Genomic DNA, 21,551 nt, shown 5'->3' with positions numbered 1-21,551 from the left:
GAGAAAAGAGCTGGTTTGTCTTTGCATATACTGAAGACTAAAATAGTATTCAGTCTTCATGGTCAGACTTGTCCTTAAAGAAATAGGTAAGAAGGGAAAGGCAAGCAGGTAGACTTACAGAGTGCAGGCAAGTTGATTACCTCTTTCGAATATGGGCAGAAAAGGAATCAAGTTATTACCAGATGCCTTTAAGGAACCCAGACAAAGGAGAGGTTAATGGATTTATCAAATATTCAGGTACCATAAAGACAGAGAAAAACATTAAGTTTGGGAGGGGACTGAACAAATCTACTTCTATATAGGACATGCTTCAGAACAGAAACATTCACAAATTAAAATGTCTTTAGTCAAAAAATAGATAAACTTCTTAAGTTTGGTGGTATTGAGCACAGAAAAAGCTATTTTAGAGGGAATCACTGGAAGATATAAGCCTGCGAACCTTCCAAATTGTTATTTTCAATATTAAGTATTATTTTTCATCATGAGACGTAATGAAGCAATAAAATAAGAGCCATATCAAAAGCTGTACTTTCTTTTTTTTTTTTTTTTTTTTTTTTTAAAAGCTGTACTTTCAAGAGCTATTTTCTTAATTTGCCTTTCAAATGTCCCAAAATGATACTGGCAGCTTCCTTAGAGACCCTGCTTATATAGAAGGAAGTAGACTTTTTTTTTTAGTAATAACATTTAATCAATTTCTATTTTTCAGAATTATAATTTCTTTAGCTTGCAACCTAAAAAAAGGTATAAGTAATTTCATGTAGCAAGAACATATTAAAATGGATACTATGTATAAGCATTTTTTTTTACCTTCCTTCACAATGTCACAGAAACATCAATATTTTGCCTTCAACAGGATAGATTTCAAATAGAAATCAAAGTTTGAACACTCAATTATTAAAACTCACTTAAGCACAGCAGAATGACACACAAAACAATTACTTTAGAAATATACTGGACATTTACTGGGGTACATTTACTAAACGTTGGCTGCTTATTAAAATATGTTCCATTTCAATAAAAAGTGCTTATTTTATTTCTCACTGGATATTGACAGTTGTGTTACACATTTGAACTCTGAGGTTAATCTACACTGATATTTTTTATCCATGATCTGCATAAACAAGCAGAATTCCCTTTAGTTTTATCTACTGGTTGAAGAAAAGGAAGTCGGCAGGGTTTCACTTACTTAAAAATTATAATTCCTACATTTCTTTAATGCTTCTACATTATTCACTAAAGCAAAATCTGTATTAAACTTACAACATTTCTGAGATAAATGGAAATGGTTTCCATCAGTCTGATTTCATTTTGAATAGATACTCTTTAAAATAGAGTAATTGAACAGACTTCCAATAGAAAATTCCCCTCTCCTGACATGTTTATTTCATTTTTTATAAATTTAAACAGTCTAGGATTCCGTTGGCATTTCTGCAATTACAAAACTAAAATTCAAAGAGAAAAAAACAAATAACTAATAAATTAACATAATTACAAATTAAATGTCTGTGCAACTTAATATTTTCTTAACTCACACAATACATACTATCAATACCTAGCTAGTAAATAAATAAGACAATAATTAGTGTAAACCATTTTTTTTTGTAACTCCAAAGATTTTATGAAGTACATTGGGTACTTGTAACATAGGTACTCATTTCATAATTCCATCTCCAGTCTTTAAATTATTACCTTCCAAACCATATAAGGAAAGAGTATGGGGGAGATTGTTTTAACATTTTCATAATTCATTTAAGAATATTTATTATTTCCAGATCCTCTCCCATATTTACTCTCAGAATACTTGTTTGCAAACAACAAAACTCTAGTTTGAATGATCTATTTTGGAAGACACCAAGGAGTATCCAGAAAAGTGAAAGGTAGTTGACTCTTCATGACTGAGCCATGTGTATAAGTTGATGAGTAGACAGAGAAAGTAGGCCTGATTAGAGAGGAGAAAAGCAGACATGCAGAGAAAAGAAAGCAAAAAATAAAAAAATAAAAATACTTCTCATCTTTACATATTACAGCTTCAACAAATACAGATAAACAGTAAGGGATTTGACATGCTGCCCAGAAAGTGACTGAAACTCTGTCCTAAAGAGTGGGGACATGAGTTTCACGGAAGGAGAGCTATGAGAGGTATGAGAGGTAGGAGTTTCTAGGCCCAGATAAACATTTAATGTGTAATAAGTTTTTAATAAGTACCTTTGGATAGATTGACCACAGATAGATTTTATCAGTCCATGGTAAATAAAGTAGGGCAGAGACTGCTCACTGTCTTTTCAATATTTATTTTTTCCTTTCTTCTTTTTTAGTAATAGAAAGTACTCAAATTTTATCTGGGCCTGGATAAAGAGATTACATTTCCCAGTTTTCACCACAGCTAGACATGTCCATATGACTGAGTTCTGACCAATGGCATACAAATACAAGAGATGCAAATATAAATGACGTATGCAACCCCAGGCCATGGCTTTTTTTTTTTTTTTTTCTGTTTTTTTAGGCCATGGCTTTCAAGGGAACCAGATTGCTCTCCACTGCAGATGTGACAGCACAATTGACCTGCAGAAGGGGACAACACAGGGGATAGCAACAAGAGAAAAGGAATCTTGGTCCCTGGATGATCTAAGGGACCACATTCCCTGGGACCTCCTAGAAGTCCAGGCTTTCTTGTGAAAGAGAAATAAGCCTGTCTTATTTGTCATTGTCATTTGGTCTTGGTTAAAATAGCTGGTTAAATTCCTAGCACGTTTCCACCCCTTGGGTGTGGCTGGAAGCTCAAGAGGGTATATATCAAATTTATTAAGGTGTAACAACCACCCAACTAGGACTGACTTGAGCTGGGGATGACTATTCGTATCACTTTAGAAGTTTCTGGAATTATTTAAAAATGAACATTTCTTATTTATTTATATATTTATTTTAAATGATTATATTTATTTATTCATGAGAGACACAGAGAGAGAGGCAGAGACATAGGTAGAGGGAGAAGCAGGCTTCCTGTGGTGAGCCCGATGGGGGACTCCATCCCGCACCCCAGGATCACGCCCTGAGCCAAAGACAGATGCTCAACTGGGGAGCTACCCAGGCGTCCTGAACATCTCTTATTTAATAGAAACAGCCAACATTATAAAAAATAAAAAATTAAAAACTATTTTACTCTTATATACTCTCTCTATACTCATATATTCTATCTCTCTTCACTTATATCTCATTTATATTCTTTGATCACAGAAATAATTAAATCAGACACAAAGATAATAATACTAAATTCAATGTAAAAAAAACTATAGATATGAATGAGAAAACCAGAGAAGATATATTATTTCTGCAGGAATTTCATACTTAATTTTGTGGTCAATTTGTTTTTTAAATAACACTTAAACACTGATTTTCCCCCCTGATTTTAATAAAATACAGCCATAGGAGATTTCCCTTTCAATGAGAAATAGGAACATTCTACCTCAGTTCATCTGGAAGACAGCTGAAAAATAAACCTTGTATCACTGGGATTTGATTTTGCCAGATCTTCATATTAACTTGTTGAAAAGTTTTCTTTAAAATTTTAAATGCCAGAGGGATTATTATACAAAATTTATTTGGGGATTGCATCTAATTTATGTCAATTTTTCAATTTCTTTAAATACAGAACACTTTTTGCAAGGTCGTGTTTCTGAATTTAAAACTGTAAACGTGGCTTCAATCATATTCCTTAAATAAAGGAAGAGTTTAAAAGTGAAGGGATGTGGATTTTAGTTACTACAGTTTTTTCTCTTCTCACTGATGACAGAATAATAATCTATTCTTATAAATACATTAACAACTATAATTATTTTCCTTTTGGAAATGACCACTATATGAAGAGAACAAACATCACTGAACACTTGCTAAACAGTATTTTAAGGATATATTGTAACTGAAACATATTGGGTGTGGATTTTCATGTAACTGAGGAATCAGCAAATCGCAACTATTTTTTTAAATAGAATGAGTTATCTTCTTTTTTTTTTTTTAAGATTTTAAATATTTATTTGAAAGAGAGACAGAGATAGTGAAAGAGAGAGAGAGAGAGAGAGCAGGAGTGGGGAGGAGAAGCAAGCTCCCCACTGAGCAGGGAGTCCAACATGGGGCTGGATCCCAGGACCCTGAGATCATGACCTGAACCCAAGGCAGGTGTTTAACCAGCTGAGCCACCCAGGTGCTCCAGCAAACTGCAATTTAAGGAAATTGAGTTTTTATTTATTATCATTTTTTATATCCATGACTGTGATTCTCTTACCATCAATATCTTCATAAGAACCACGTGAATTTCTTTTTGGAATCACTATAAAATCTGTCGAATCTAAGATAGGACTTTCTCCAAAAAAATCACCAGTCAGTGTGACTTCCACCTCCTGTTCTATCCTCTTCCTGGACTGACATTCTACGACAACTATAGGAGAGAAACATTTCCAGTTGAGATGGAAGAAAATGAATTATGTCATGAAAAATATCCTTTAGCATACTTTGACTTACTGTGTCTGGCATTAACACACACACACACTAACATTTTGGAAGCAAATAAGAATATTAAATAATATGTAAAAATAGCATGACAAAGATTAACCTGGAAGATATACACTAGATTACAGAAGATTATATTAAGATGTAAAATTTGATTCAGGAACTCACCTAGTTATATCAATAATTCAACTGGTGGTCATGAACATGTGAATTTTTCAGCTATCTGTATGTTCATTGTGGCAAATACCCAGCTCTACTTACATAGTAATACTATAGCAAATACCTTCAAATAATTTTTAAAAATAAGTTCTATAACATTTATTTTGTAATAATACTTTAAAAATATTTCCTATTCTTTATTCACATGTACCTTAAAATTCATATTTAAATTATTTCAGTAAAATATTTTGATTTTCTCTTGTGAATTGCTTTTAAATTTACAAAGTACACTAACAGTTAAAAATAAAATTGAAAAAAATGATAATGATTTAAAATTCATGTTAAAATGTGATTATAATTTTAATTTAATATACAACATTAAAACTTTATCCATATATATATTTTTTTATCCATATATTTTTAAAGATTTATTTATTTATTTGAGATAGAGAGAAAAAGAGAGAGATCACAAACAGGGGAAGGGGCAGAGGGTGAGAATCTTCAAGCAGACTCCCTGCTGAGCAGGAAGCTGGATGCAGGGCTCCATCCCTATGACCCATGAGATCATGACCTGAGCTGAAACCAAGAGTTGGATGCTCAATCGACTGAGCCACCCAGGTGCCCCTGAAACTTTTTATATTTTTTTTATATATATTAAATTTCAGTGTTTTCTTATATCAAGTACAGAGGTTGTCAGTGATCTTGTGAGAAACCAAAATATAATTTCTAAATACAACTACTAATTGCACAAAGGAGTAATAATGCATTCCCCTGGCATTAGTTCTATAATATCATGGGGCCAAGTATATTAGAGTCCACATAAATAAAGATATTATTTCTCAAAAATATATTAAATGCTTGGGGCACTTGGGTGACTCAGTTGGTTAAATGTCTGACTCTTGATTTTGGCTCAGACCATGATCTCAGGGTCTTGAGATTGAACCCCATGTTAGGCTCTGTGCTAAGGCAGGGTGGGGGGGGATGGAGTGGGGAGTCTGCTTGAGATTCTCTCTTTCCTTCCTCTTCTGCCCCTCTTCCCTTCTAAAAAATGATAAATAAATCTTTAAAATACATATGTTAGATGCTATATTTTTGTCAATTCAGATGCACATAAAACATTAATATAAGGGATAAATGGGAATCATAATATAAAAAAGCTTTAAAAATGTATTATATCATACTGTTGTGGCATCAGTAATAATATATTCATCTAAACTGCACAATCAAATAATGTCCTCAAATTTATGTTTTTTCACAATACATACCACATTTATAAATATCTAATATAAATTCATTTTTAATTCTCAAATTTACAGGTTGATATGGAACATTTTGAACTTAGAATAAGTAGTGAAATGCAAGATGTAAATTAAGAGGGTTGAAATGACTGAGGAAAATGTACAGGCTTCTCTGGTTTTAATTAGCTTCAGTCTTAAAGCATTAAATTGGAAATTAGTGTGATCAAAGTTACAATTAGTATCATGTCACTGGTCTTGTCCTCTAAGTCCTTCGGAAATTAGTGCCCTGGCAATGCACGGATTACTCAATCACAATGGATTCGCATTCCATTGTCTTCACACTGTGACAGTAGTAGAGTCTTTTCCAATTATCTGCCCCAATGGATAGGAGCAGATAGGAATACACAAAAAGAAGGGGTGGCTCACAGTACAACAAAAGTATCCTGGGTTTAAGAATAACCTGAGTGACAGACACACAAAAACAGAAAAGAAACAGTAAACATCGATGATGATGCAGTTGAGCAGGGAAAGCAATAGGTTATGTCTGATGTGTTCAGAAGAATGAAGGATGGACTGTACAGAAAGTAAGCAATATGTATTTATGTAATTGTACTTATTTTTTTCTCAAGGGCATTTGTAGACAAAAATAATTACCAGAATAGGCTTTAGACTTCTGCTAAAATGATTTAATAACTAATACACAATCTGTTTCAGAACACTGATGTTACTACTGGGTTGTGCTAAAGCAACACAGGCTATTTATAGAACTCACACTTGATTTAAAAATTGAGTAATTACCAACAGAAGTGACTTGATGGAAAATGCCTTTTTGTTTCTGCAGCATGTTTAACTTTCTTTGAAGAAAACTGCAAGAAATTTATGATTTTATGTTTTCGCAGGCGTTGTTTCAGACTGAAAAAAATCTGCTTTAAATCTTTAATCTGGGAAAAACAAAACTGTGTCTGCAGTCAACATGAGCAACGTTGCTGCTAGTATTTCAACAGAGTAATGTCTAGGCTTTATTATATCACTTTGATCAGATGACTGTATTATAAATTTTGAACCATTCAGCTCTATGGAAAATATACAAACAATTATATTCCAGAAGGAGATAAAAGAAACGCTTTGGCATTTTTCTGGAGCATTCAGAAGATAATTTAGTATATTTGAAACATTTATGTGTTGATAATTTTTTCACTTAAGACCAAAAATACTTCAAGTAAAATAAATGACATTTACTGTCAAAGGTACTGCTAGATATGTGGATTTTTCCTTCAGTTAAAATTAAATGACATAAGGCATTATGTAACCTTGGCCTTCAGTGTATCTGGGGAAATGTCATTATCCACAAGCAAAATTTACTATTTTCTCTTCTTTTGAAGGGTGGTGAAATAATATATGCCAGTAGAAGACTAACTCTGTTTCACTACCAAAGATTGATACTGGAAGGAGAAGAAAAATTCAAAATTTCAGGACTCCTTTTGGCTCATATGTATTGCTCAAGTGAGAGGCTCCAAAATAGGTATCTCTTTGCGGAGATGAGCAATTCAGTATTCCTTAGTTAGGAAGAACTATGTGTAAGGCCTGGTAAGAGGTTGCTTTACAGATATCTAAAAGGATTTGTGTTTCTTAGGCTTACTCTGGAAAGAAGATGAGAAAAGCAAGCAATGTGGAAAAAGTGAGAAGAGTATTGAGGAAAGAGAACACACAGAAACTTCAGAGAAGTTTGGAGTATGGGAAAGAAAAAGAGCGGTCGCTGAGAAAAAGAAAGGCATTTTAAGAGTAGGAATTTTTATGTTGTGTATATGGTAGTGAAGTGAACCTCCTTGAAAACTTCAGTACATTCCGACTGGTTTTTGGAGGACATCATACAAGTTTAGTGTCTGGGACAACAGAGAATAGAGGGATCAGTGTCCCCATAGGACAGTTCTTGGATGAGACTTAGAGTTACACAGAAGCTGGAATCTGGCAAATAAATGTGACGCAAGAACCAAAGTACCTGGGAATCTTATAGATCCAGGGCAGGTCTCTGAGTCCCTCACAGAATGTGGGATAAAGGGGCCTGAAGTTAATGTTATTTTCTATCTTAGCTGATCCCAGGGTTTCAGCAACAGGAAGAACAACAGGAAATGGTGTGGTTTGGTGGAAACATCATTGGACTTACGGTTAGGAGACCAGATTCAGTCCTGGCGCTCCTACCAGTAGGGCTATTCACTTCACGATTTACTTTCTCTGGACCTCAGTTCTCTTGCTTGTACCAGAAGAGACAGGATTAAAGGAGCCTCTAAGATCACTTGGAATCTTAGTGTTTTGTGACTCTACAGCATACCTACCTTGAGGGCATTTAGAATGTAGTGCCTGAGGAAGTCCAAGAATAGGGTATATCCAGTGTATTGCTTGGATTTCTCCACTTTCTATTCCCAGGGTTCTAGTTAGGAAGAGTGAACAAAAAATATGAACACTTTCAATATTAGCATAAAAGAGAATATTCATTATTAACTTAATGGTATTTTAGCAAAGCTCATGAATTTAAACTCTGATAGAGAGAAACTATGAAATACACCACATTTTCTGCAAGTGTTATGAACACTTCAAAGCAAACCCTGGGGAATTATCACAAAGAAAAATGTAATGCAAAGATTGTGAGATGGAACTTAAAACTGAAGAGCTTTTCCCCTGCTTTTAAAAGTTGGTATTTATTGATGTGACTAATATGTGATTAATCAGAGGTAATACAGTTCCTATGGGTTGTATTCTAAATTGGATAGGCAAAACACAAAACACAAAAAATGCCATTAAGTACAAGACATCAGAAAGTGATAAAGAGGGACGCCCGGGTGGCTTAGCAGTTTAGCGCCTGCCTTCGGCCCAGGGCCTGATCCTGGGGTCCGGGGATCGAGTCCCATGTCGGGCTCCCTGCGTGGAACCTGCTTCTCCCTCTGCCTGTGTCTCTGCCTCTCTCTCTTTCTGTGTCTCTCATGAATAAATAATAATAATAATAATAATAATAATAATAATAAAAGAAAGCGACAAAGAACCTACTTTTTGGGGATATTGGTTAAAAAAGGCCATTTGTCAAAATATTGTTAAGTCTGTCATACACCATCAAGACAACAGTAATTGTACAAAATGGTTCTGATCATTGTTGACAATTGGCTTTTCTTGTTAAAAATGAAACAGAAGACACAGCAGGCAGGACCAGCTTCACGAGCACATGACTTGAGCAACACACAGCACGTGGACCCCACACCTAGAATTGTTCCATGATTGTTTAACACACCACTGTAACCGTCCTGAAATTCTCAACCACTTTTGAACAAGGGCCCTCTCATTTTCATTTTACACTGGGGCCCACAAATTCATAGGGTGTCTTGACTATAGGAATGGTGAAAATCGTGGCAGAATGGACACTAATGGGCTCACAGAAAAGAATTTTTTTTTTTTAATGTGGAGAAGAAATATATACACGTAAGGCAAAGACAGAATTTCCTTTTAATTAAGATTTCTAGATCATTATTTAATTAAATTATAAAAGCAGAGAAAACATATATTTTGGATCATTATTGGAGTTGGCTTAAACTTCAGTGAAGCAAAGAGAATCCAAGCAATCTGTATCCTGGCAATAACACAGTACAGCAGTAGTCATAGTGGTGTTGCCTCAGGGTGTCATACACACCTGGCACAGGGCCATCACTTGGTGAATGTCAGCATCCCAAGTCCCAATACTTTGCCAAGACAAGCTGCTTCAGGTTGTTCTCTAGATATTTATTATTTGTTGTCTCAGCAATAAGTATTTTCCCAGTCAAAAAGAATCCCTTTGCATGTCTCTGACTCTGATTCATTGACATGATACTTAAGGTTGACTTGCTCATCACTCTGAACTTCAAATCCCTCTGAACGTCAAATGATATATATTCTACCCACATAACAAATGTATTTTCCTCTTCGGAACATATAAATTTCAACACCTCAGAGAATATAAAATCATGAGCTTTACATTACATAACACAGAACAGAAAGTGATCACGTCAGCGCCAGTCAAAATAAAACCATTTTTCTTCAATTGTCCTTACTTAAAAGTTACCTTTTCATCTCTGGGCTCAATTCGTCAAAATTGTCAATTGGCCAGTTTTCTCTGTTTGCCCTCATCATTTGAACAATGACCGCTGTTTTGTGTAATTTCATAATGTTGGGCATGAATAACACTGGGATATCTATATTCCCCTTAGGAGGCAATACGATTCCTATAAAAACCACAAAAATAATTTTTAATGTGGTAAACATTTTTAGAATATAGACAGCTGAAAATAATCTCCTAATTCCTGTATTGACTATCAGCTTTTCAAAATCACTTCGGAGCAAGAAAATGCTTTATGCTACATTATAAGTACCCTGCACTGGCTTCACCAATTTTCCTCACATGCCATCAACCCTATTAAAAAAACATATTTTATCCTGAGGCAAGAAGCTTCTCCTGAAGAGTCTGGAAGGGATGAGGAAATGTCAAAAGTGAAGGCTTGGGTTTCCCAGAGTGGTAAAAGAACCATAAAACCCACGAGTCTTTCCAAGTCTTACCACAGTTTTTTTAAGGATTTTATGTATTTACTGGAGAGAGTGTGCGAGCATGAGATTGGGGAGGGGCAGCAGAAAAAGGAGAAGCAGGCTCCTCGCTGCTGAGCAAAGCTCCATCCCAGGACACTGGGATCATGACCTGAGCTGAAGGAAGACCCTCAACCGACTGAGCCACCCAGGCGCCCCCCAAGTCTTACTACACTTTGCAAAAGCCAAAGCACAGCAATTTTTGACTCTTTAATTATTTTGTGTATTTCTTTTTCCTAGACCATAACAGCTCCAGGTTTCTGTTTGGAGTACTAAAGTTGTTACCAGTAAACTGTTCATTTATTTAATTGATCCACCAGGGAAGTCAAAGCTTATTTGTGAAAGAAAGGGGGATTTGCTCCAGGCTGTAAACACCAGAGGACAGAAAAACTGACAGAAAAACTGACGGCATTTTCTTGTGTTCTAATAAAATTCAAATTTTTCAACCTTCACTTTTCATAAGAACTGCGTACAAAATTTGTTAGACGTGAGCCTGCTCAGCTCCACCTATAGATTCTGGTTTATTCAGTCTGGGCTGGGGCCCAAAAGCTGCATGTTTAAGTACAGCTCCTTATGCATTCCAGAAGCAGATAGTCATGTGGCCACACTTTGAAAGAAAACATGCATCCTACTTACTGGACAAGTATGGGGAGATGGGGAGGTTGGAAGCATGGTGAGCTTCTGGGTATTTAAAACAGTGAGGATTTCCAAGGGATAGATGTCTTCTTTTATTTTGGAGAGTAACACTATTTCTTTATAAGAACAGAAGAGATTTTTGATTGTATTCTGGTTTTTATATTCTTTGTTATAAAATCAATGATTTTCAAAGCCATTTTGTCTCAGATGAGAACACTGTACTAAACTATTAAGAACATCAAGAAAAGACTTAGAAAATGGCCCTCTGGGGCATCTGGGTGGCTCAGTGGTTGAGCAACTGCCTTTGGCTCAGGGTATGATCTCAGGGTCCTGGGATTGAGTCTCGAGCTCCCCGCAGGGAGCCCTGCCTCTCCCTCTACCTATGTCTCTGCCTCTCTCTTTCTCTCTCTCTCTCTATCATGAATAAATTAATAAAATCTTTTTTAAAAATAAAAATAATAAAAAGTAAATATCAGATAAATATTCATATACATTAAATTCTGGGTTTTTAAAAATAAATAAATAAAATCTTAAAAAAGAAAAGAAAAGGGCCCCTCTGCAAAATGTCCTGTCTCAAAATTCTTATAAATTTTTAAACATCACTCCTTCAGGAAATGAAACTGTTCTATCTCATAGCATAGTTAATAGTAGTTAATAATTAATATGACTACTACTTAATATTTATTAAGTACTTACTATATGCCAGGCTCTGTGCTAAGTATTTTTCACACAATACCTCACTTCATGTTCAGAAAATCACTGTAAATTACACGCTACTATGTTTCTCATTTTAGAGGTGGAGAAACTGAGACAGTTTGGTTAAAAAACTTGCCAAAGTCCCAGTGAAAGTTTGTGTTGCTAACTAAGATACCTAAGCAATGTCTGCCGTCTTCAGCTTTGTCTTTATGAACTCTAGATGTTTAATGAATCATTGCATTCAGTGGATAAAAGCAGCAAGAGCTGGAATAGGATAGGGTAAAGAGTTGGAATAGGATAAGAAGAACAAGAGCTGAGTCAAATAAATGATTTACACATCCCCAAGGAAATCAAGTTCAGGAATGATCATTTACCCTTACAAAATTCTATGTTACCACTAAAAATAGATTTCACTATGGCTAAAAATAAAACCTAGACATTTAGATGGTGTAAGGAGCCAAGAGAAAGATACGAAGGGGTAATTCATTACCAACACCATGTTTCTTATAATATTTGAATTGAAAGTATAGAAAGACAATGCTATGATAAATAAGCCCATTTAATTACAAATCCAGTAGCCTATTTGTGACTGTAATGTCTTACCAGTCTACAAGTAGAAATAGCTCCCTGCTGAAGTGATCTTAAGTTTCCTTAATTGTCATGTTTGAATAGTAAGAATCACTGTGCTATTATTAACTTCCATGAAATCAATAAAATTTAACAAAAAGAACTTGGAGAATTTATCAAGTTCATTTTGTGTCTCACAAATGAGTTTTATTTTCTGTGGTTTTCCCATTATCCTGTAAAACACTATTAGTGTTTCCTTCTTTTTTTTATTTTAAAGATTTTATTTATTTATTCATGATAGACATAGAGAGAGAAAGGCAGAGACACAAGCAGGCTCCACGCAGGGAGCCCGATGCGGGACTCAATCCCGGGACTCCAGGATCGTGCCCTGGGCCAAAGGCAGGCGCCAAACCGCTGAGCCACCCAGGGGTCCCGAGTGTTTTCTTCTAATACCTAAATGCTTTGGTTTTTATAGTTATTTGATCCATTTGTAACTTAACCATACATATGAAATGAGGAAGAAATGTATCCAATGTTGCTGATTTTCTATATGGGACTAATTATACAAAACCACTTATTTAAAAGTTCCCTGACTTGAAATGCTGCCTTCATGGCATGTCTATACATATTTTACTTTTTTTTCTGAATTCCCTAGATTTCTTTGGTCTTTCTTTCTCTTCACTTGTACATGCCACATTGTTGTAATTACACATGTGTTATTTTCTAGTGGGACTAACTGCCTCCTCCTCCAGCTCATTTTTAAAAAGAATTTTTCCACGTATGGAATGAAGGGTTCTTTAGCTCCAGGGGTGGCAAATAGTTATTTTATTTTATTTTATTTTATTTTATTTTATTATTTTATTTATTTTTAAATAGTACTTTTAATGGAATCACCCTACATTTATACTTTTGGGGTAACTGACATTTTTGTCTATTCATGATCTATCCAAGAGCAAGCATTGGCCTTTATTTTATATTTTTCATCTGGGCATTGTATTAGGTGCTTCTAGGTTCTTGGAGTTGCTTTTCTGCCAGTTTCAGTTTTCAGTCTTGCTAGAGGTTTGTTTCAGCATCTTCACATGTATTTAGCAGGAAGCTGAGAGGAACCACATCAATTTTTTCTTTCTTCTGACAAGGAAATCCAGTTAGTATGATGATTACTATACTTCTTAGGTTGATAAACATATTCTAAACTCAAACATTTTCTGAGCTTGCTTCTTTCTGTTTTCTCCCATTTCCATATGGTAACCACACAAACAAACTTACTTTTTTCTATTACAGTTATCATTCTTCAGGTTCAAAACCCTAATAAGCATGGGGGGATATGCACATTTTATTTTACATAATTAATTTTGTGGATTTATATATTTTATGAGAGGTATATATTATTTACAGAATTTTTGAAACCTTGATAATACTTCATGCTTAGTATCTGAGAAATGTTACAAAGTGTGATATTACTGTTTTGCCTTTGAAATCTCCTATGGCCTTGTTGCACTTAGCATTCAAATTTTATTCAGTATATTTTAAAACTGCTACTTTGATTGCTTTTGATTAAAGGTGTTAGAAATATTTATGGACTGATCTCTCATTTGAAATACAGAAATTGTACAATGCTTTAATGGCTATGAGGTTTCCTTCCTTCTTAGAAGAAAATCTTCTCAAGAGAGTAGCATAATCCTCATTTTAGAAATGAAAGTATTTCATTCTAGGAGATTCATTTTTAATCACTTTAGTGATATGACATTACTGCTTTCCACAGCATAAGTTCTAATATTTAGCATGGCAGTAGGAATGACCCATGTCAGGTAATCAAAGAGATACTAAGAAACATATTAGCACCCTAAGTCATGCTATTATTTTGGTTATCACGGTTTATTTTAAATAAGAGTACAAGTTTTATTTTTTTATTTTTTAAAAGATTTTATTTATTTATTTATTCATGAGAGACACACACAGAGAGAAGTAGAGACACAGGCAGAGGGAGAAGCAGGCTCCATGCAGGGAGCCCGATGTGGGACTTGATCCCAGATCCTGGGATCACCCCCTGAGCCAAAGGCAGACGCTCAACCACTGAGCTACCCAGGCGTCCCAAGAGTACAAGTTTAAATTTTAATTTAATTTAATTTTTTAAAGGGTTTTTGGAGAAATCTTTTTTTTTTTTAAACATTTTATTGATTTATTCATGAGAGACACACACACAGAAAGAGAGAGAGAGAGAGGCAGAGACACAGGCAGGGGGAGAAGCAGGCTCCATGCAGGGAGCCTGACATGGGACTCGATTCCGGGTCTCCAGGATCATGCCCGGGGCTGAAGGCAGTGCTAAACCGCTGAGCCACCCGGGCTGCCCTAAATTTTCATTTTAAATAAGAGTATAAGATGAACATGACTTGTCATCAACCATTTCAAACATGAAATCTATGCACTTTCTACTTGGATGCTTTATAGTTTCAATAACCTATTTCAAAAGTCTTTAAGTTATAACTAAAAAATGGAACAGAATTGTTAATGTGGTAGTTTGGAGAAGAGTCCTTTCATTGGTTCCTGTGGAGATGCTATGGGCTGAATTATGTGTGCCATTGGTCTCCAGCCACTGACAGGATGAAGCCCTGATCTCCTGTATCCCAAAATGTGACTATATTTGGAGTTAGGGCCTTTATAGAAGTGGTTAAGTTAAAATAAGACTGTCAGGGTGGGCCTTTGTCCAATATGATGGGTGTCCTTATAAAAAGAAGAAATTCAGACACACAGACACACACCTGGAATGTGCAAACCCCGAAGGAAAGACCATATGAAGATACAGTGAAAAGGCAACCATTTAAAACCCAAGGAGTAATGCCTTGGAAGAAAACAAACCCCCCAATTCCTTGATCTTGGACTTCCAGCTTGTAGAACTGTGATAAAATAAATTCATTTTGTTTAAGTAATTTTTAATAGCCAGTCTAGTGTTTAGTTATTACAGCCCTAGCAAACTAATCCATGAAATTATATTTTCTTATGTTAGAGGCTGAAGTATGGGATGCCATTGAATTTGCTTACAGAAATTCTACTTCCAGATTCTCATAACATAGAGCAGATAAAGAAAGTTGACTCGGATTGCTGTTTGGCTGCTATGATCATGGAAAAACTAGGGATGAAGCATTTTTCCCTTTCTACTTGTATCTCATCAACTGAATAGAGGCATCTAATGAATAGCAAAAAGGACATATCAGAGATTGTGTTTTCTTCGTCAAGGATTAGAGACTGTTGCTGCTTTGCGTTGTCTATCTTTTGAAGAGCTAGCTAATGCTTGAGATTTAACGAAGAAGTTGTTCAAGGAAGACACTACCAAGGGGACTAGTGTAGAAAAAGTAAGCAGTAAGTGGAAGGTCATATTTACTAAAACAGGTAATTGGGGCAAAGACACATATCCATGCTTCTTAGAAAAAAAATGTTCAGTTTGGGATATATAATGCTTTAAAAGTAGATTTTGGAGTTATTCAACACAAATATGATTGCTGAGGTAAATTTTACACCAGGAGCTAAGCAACTGTAAGGTGAAGTTTTGTGTTCGCTTTTTAAGTCTAAGAATTCATTAGCAAAAATAAAAACAAAGTAACACTTAAAATATTGATTTTAATGTAAACACTTCATTGTTGACTCAAAATGAGTGAAAAAGCCTCCTGACCAGATGCACAATGAATGAGAGAGTTTTCCATGATTAAAGGCCATCAAATACATGCTGCATAAGCACTGACAGTGATGAGAGAAGGGTTTTGGACTTTGAGTGCTGGAATAGGATATTTTCATGTTCCTTCCAGTCCTAATATTCTATGATAACATTTTTCCTCATAAATAGAAAAGATAAATAAGATTGAAAAATTAATTTCAGGGAATTGAATATTTTCTTGGAAAAGTAGCTAATTTTATTTTCAATTAAAACTATCCACAGAAAATTCTAAGATAAAATAAATGTCTACTACTACAACTAATATACTTTACTGATCAATTACCATGTCCTCCCTGCTCCTGCATCATACTGTGTGTGTGTGTGCATGTGCGCATGCAAGTGTATGTGTATGTATGTGCATGTAAGATCTCTCTCTTTACTACAGGAATACTCTATGATATAGTGTAGAGCATGAGCTTTAGAAGTTTCAATGTTTGCTCTGTTATTTGCTAGCATTGGGAAAGTTATTTAAATTTCTAAGTGAGATTTTCCTCCTATGAAAAAAGCTAATGTAATATACATATCAGTGTTTTGCTATGGAAAGGTACTATTCCAATTCCATTCATATAATCCCATTTTGTACAGTATACATTATTTCTACACTGTTTTATACTTTCATTTATTCATTCAGAAAATATTATATGTCATGCACTATAATAAGCGCTGGGGATAAAATGGTGGAAAAAAATGTATCCCCTGCTTTCCTGAGTCATGCATTCCAGAATGTGTCAGGGGGTGAGGGTAGGAGTCAAACAATAATAAAATGTATTTGTATGTATGGTATAAATAAAACAATAAAGGGTTAGAGAGTTATGTGGATGTAAAGATAGAGTGGTCCAGGAAGGCCTCTCTGATGAGGTGGCATTTGCCTAGAGCAACTAAGGAAGTTTGAGAAGCCTTGTAGACATCCATGGTGGGGACTATGGAGATAGCAAGTGGCTATATGAACTGTATTTAAGGAGAGATTGAAGGGGGACATCTGGGTGCTTCAGTGGTTGAGTGTCTGCTTTCAGCTCAGGGCATGATCCCATCCGGGATCGAGTTCCACATCGGGCTCCCTGCAAGGAGCCTGCTTCTCCCTCTACCTATATCTCTGCCTCTCTCTCTCTGTGTGTCTCATGAATAAATAACTAAAATCTTAAAAAAAAAAAAAAAAAAAAGGAGAGGTTGAAGCTGGAGTTATCAGTTTAGAAGTTCTTAGAACTTCATGTGTGACTGAATGGGGAGACCTTATCAGGAATGAGTGTGGCTAGAAATGAAGAGAAGACTGAGCCTTGGGCCTCTAGGAAGTCACAGGACGGGAACAGGGGGCAAACGTGCAAAAGAGAATGAAGAGGACTTACTAGAGAGAGAGAAGGAGAATCAAGAGAGAATTAAGTCCTGGAAACCAGGACTCCAAAAGAGAACTTTTCTGATATAATGGGAGGGAATGCAAGACACAGGGATGAAAATAAAATTAGGCTGGTTGGTATAATGGAAGAACAATTAGACTCTGATTTCACCCTATATTTTCAATGAAACAGGAAGTATATCAGATGTGAGAAGAGGAAATGCTGCATGTCAGTAGTAGTTACCAAGTTTCAATTCACTGTAGGAAATTTTATTATAAGCATATTTTACTACAGGAAAACCATGTCTCACCAAAAGTTCATCATTTAAAATTTCTCTACTTTCCTTTCTCTCCATCCATCCAAATATCAACCATTCTACCTGCTTTAAAGGCCTATAATGCCTGAGCAGATATTAGTCTTCTCTCTTCTCTCTGTCAGAATATTCACCTATATTTCTGCAACTAAGAAAATTGCATGAAATGCCCCCCCCCCCCCAAAATGGCACTGCACCTTGGGCTCCATTTTACAAGCCTAGACCTTACATAAACTATTTAAATAAGTTCAATTTCTGTTTTCTGAGTAGAAATATTCTAGTGATGTTAGTGGTCTAAATTTCAGGTTTACAGACTTTTCTAAAGGGCAGGCATCCAGACATCTTTGCATAAGCAAAGGTGTAGCTTTGTCTTTTACAATAAAATCAGTAGCTTCACTGACTAGCTAAGAAATCCACCTGCTTTATGCTATAAATCGTAATTACAAATCTATGTGATTGGAACCTGTGCTTATTTGTGTGGAAAATTGGTCATTTGACATAATAGGAAGAGAAATTTTATTAAAAATGTGAAGTCATGCTCAGCTGCAGACATAATTTAATAAACATTCATGACAATTATCTGGAGATCTGGGCATGCTTTACGTTAGGCAGCAGCATGCACAGTAAATGTCACTAAACACTGAGCTCTTTTTTTTTTTTAAAGATTTTATTTATTTTATTTTTACAGAAAGGGAGGACATGCGATTGGGAGGAGGGGCAGAGGGAAAGGGAGAGAAAATCTCGAGCAGGATCCATGCTGAGTGCAGAGCTGGATGTGGGGCTCAATCCCACCACCCCAAAATCATGAACTAGCCCAAATCAAGAGTCAGATGCCTAACTGGCTGAGCCACCAGGAGCCCCTAAACACTGAGCTCTTAAGGACATTCTCCAATTCATAAATAGCAACATTTAGTTTCAAAAACATATTACTTTTCAAATAACATTTTATTGTTGATTGTCAAACTACATGATATATGTTAACTAAATCAACATGAGACACAGCAATTATCTCTCATAAAGAGTAAGCCAATATACTCTTTTTTTTTTTTTTTTTTTAATGTATGATAGTCACAGAGAGAGACAGAGAGAGGCAGAGACACAGGCAGAGGGAGAAGCAGGCTCCATGCACCGGAAGCCCGAGGTGGGATTCAATCCCGGGTCTCCAGGATCGCGCCCTGGGCCAAAGGCAGGCGCTAAACCGCTGCACCACCCAGGGATCCCCCAATATACTCTTAATAAATGGTAATGCTAGGGCAGCCCAGGTGGCTCAGTGGTTTAGCGCTGCCTTCAGCCCAGGGCGTGATCCTGGAGTCCCGGGATCGAGTCCTGGGATCGAGTCCCACATCGGGCTCCCTGTGTGGAGCCTGCTTCTCCCTCCGCCTATGTCTCTGCCTCTCTCTCTCGGTGTCTCTCATGAATAAATAAATAAAATCTTAAAAAAAAATGCTAATGCTAGAACTCTGCTTATTTAGCTCTGATTATTAGCAGTCATATAAACATAAAAGATGAATGGTTTATCTTTTAAACAATAGATACTTGGATACCAAGCAGTGTAGATCTATATCCTTTGGATTATTCTCTTATATCACTCATATACAATACAAAAATATTTAAAATAATTATAAATATACAGTTTTAGGATATAAAAGAGAGATCCCATGTATCCTTTACCCAGTTATATCCCACAGTAACATCTTGTAAAACTATAAAACAATATAAAAACCAGAATATTTCAGGGCTCCTGGGTGGCTCAGTTGGTTAAGCATCTGACTCTTGATTTCAGCTCAGGTCATGACATCAAGGTTGTGGCATCAAGCCTTGCATTGGATTCAGCAGGGAGTGTGCTTGAGATTCTCTCTCCCTCTCCCTCTGCCCCTTCCCACTGCATGTTCACTTGAGCTCTCTCTCGCTCTCTAAAATAAATAAATAAATCTTTTTATAAAGGAGAAAAATAGGAAATAAACCCCACAATATTTATATTGATATAGTCAAGATACAGAAAAGCCTCATCACCACAAGGATCCCTCTGTTGACCTTTTTTTTTTCTCTGTTGACCTTTTAAAGACACCCCTACTCGATCCCCTGTTCCAACCCTGAATCATTATAACCACTAATCCATTCTCCATTTCTGTAAATTTGTCAAATCAAGAATATTAAATAAATGGAATCATATCATAAGTAAATTTTTGAAACTGGCCTTTTCACTCAGCTTTAAATCCCTGGACACTTGATCAAGTTGTGTTTATCAATGCTTCATTCCTTTATATTGCTGTCCTTCATGTTATCAATGGGCCAGTTTGTTTAACCATTCACCCACTGAAGGGCAACTGGGTTGTTTGCAGATTTAGGCTATGATGAATAAATCTGCCATGAACATTCATGCACATGTTTTTATGCAGAAATAAATTTTCATTTCTCTGTGATAAATTCTCAGGAGTGCAACTGTTGGGTGATAAGGTAGCCACATGTCTGCTTTTACAAAAAAACTCCCAGTTTCCCAGGATGGTTGTACCCCTTAACATGTCCACCAGCAGTATATGAGCAATCCAGTTTCTCTACATCTTTCCCAACACTTCATGTAGTTAGGATTTTTTAGTTTAACCATTCCAATGTGTTTGTAGTAAAATCTCATTGTGGTTTTATTTTGCATTTCCCTAAAGACTAATGATCCTGAACACCTTTTCATGTGCTTATTAGCCCTCAGTATATTCTCTTTGGTGAAATACTTGCTTATGTTCTTTGATCATATTCTACTTTAACTGTATTTTTGTGAGTTTTTAGTACTTTTTATGTGTTCTAGATACTAACTCTTTATCTCATGTTTTGCAAATATCTTCTCCCACTCTGTACTTTCCCATTTCATCATCTTCTCATGGGCTTTTACAGAGAAAAATATTTTAGTTTGATGATGTGCAATTTATTAATTTTTCCTCTTACAGAATTTGCTATTAGTGAAACATAAGAACTATTTGCTTAGCAGTGTGCTGAGTTAAATTTGCATAAGGTGTGAGTACCTTTTTTAAAAATGATTTTATTTATTTATTTTAGAGAGAGATAGTGTGCAAGTGCCAGGGGGAGGGGCAGAGGGAGAGGAAGAGAGAGAATCCCAAGCAGACCCTGTGCTGAGTGCAGAGCCCAACTTGGGGCTCCATCCCAGGACCCTGAGATCATGACCTGAGCTGAAACCAAGAGTCAGATGTTTAACTCATTGAGCTGCTCAGCCACCCCAAGGTGTGAGCATCTTGACAGGAATTGCATCAAACCTATGGATTGATTTGGATAGAACTGTTATCTTTACTATATTGAGTTTTACAACCATGAATACAGCATATCTCTCCATTCATTTATTTGTGATTTGATTTTGTCATATCAGTATATAAGTCCTATACACATTTTGTTAGATTTATTTCTAAGTATTTCATTTATTTGGAGAGACTATAAATGGTATTATGTTTCTAATCTCAGTCTCTACATTTTCACAGGTAGTATATATAAAGATATAAATATGATTTGTGTTACTGTAGGCTTGCTGAACTCAATACTTCTACCAACTTTTTTTTTAAGATCCCTTGGGATTTTCTGATAGATCATTAATGATATGAAAATAGGAACAGTTGATTTCTCCCGTTGCATTCTATTTGCCTTTTGCTTCCTTTGCTTGCCATTTTGTACTGGCTAGGACTTTCAACAGTATATTAAATAAGTGATGAGAATGGCATCCTTGGGTTACTGCCTATTTTAGAAAGAAAGTACTCAATGTTTCATAATCGAATCCCACATTAGCTGTAGTTTTATCAAGT

At 35.7% G+C, this 21,551-nt stretch overlaps 1 protein-coding gene across 3 annotated transcripts in view; it reads right to left on the bottom strand.

Moving 5' to 3' along the window:
• The window catches only part of CFAP47 (cilia and flagella associated protein 47), a 504,616-nt gene that overhangs the window by 55,145 nt on the left and 427,920 nt on the right, over window positions 1-21,551 (bottom strand). For all 3 annotated transcript variants that reach the window (XM_038587158.1, XM_038587160.1, XM_038587159.1), the window contains 3 exons: window positions 9,985-10,144; window positions 8,234-8,328; window positions 4,280-4,432 (listed from right to left, as the gene is read on the bottom strand). In XM_038587158.1, coding sequence (XP_038443086.1) covers window positions 4,280-4,432; window positions 8,234-8,328; window positions 9,985-10,144 — 408 coding nt within the window. The remainder of the gene's footprint in view (window positions 1-4,279; window positions 4,433-8,233; window positions 8,329-9,984; window positions 10,145-21,551) is intronic.

The sequence above is a fragment of the Canis lupus genome, chromosome X, assembly GCF_011100685.1.
Source record: "Canis lupus familiaris isolate Mischka breed German Shepherd chromosome X, alternate assembly UU_Cfam_GSD_1.0, whole genome shotgun sequence".
NCBI classification, from domain to species: Eukaryota; Metazoa; Chordata; class Mammalia; order Carnivora; family Canidae; genus Canis; species Canis lupus.
Note: the sequence above shows the minus strand (reverse complement) of the source record. Positions and strands in the feature narration are given on the sequence as shown.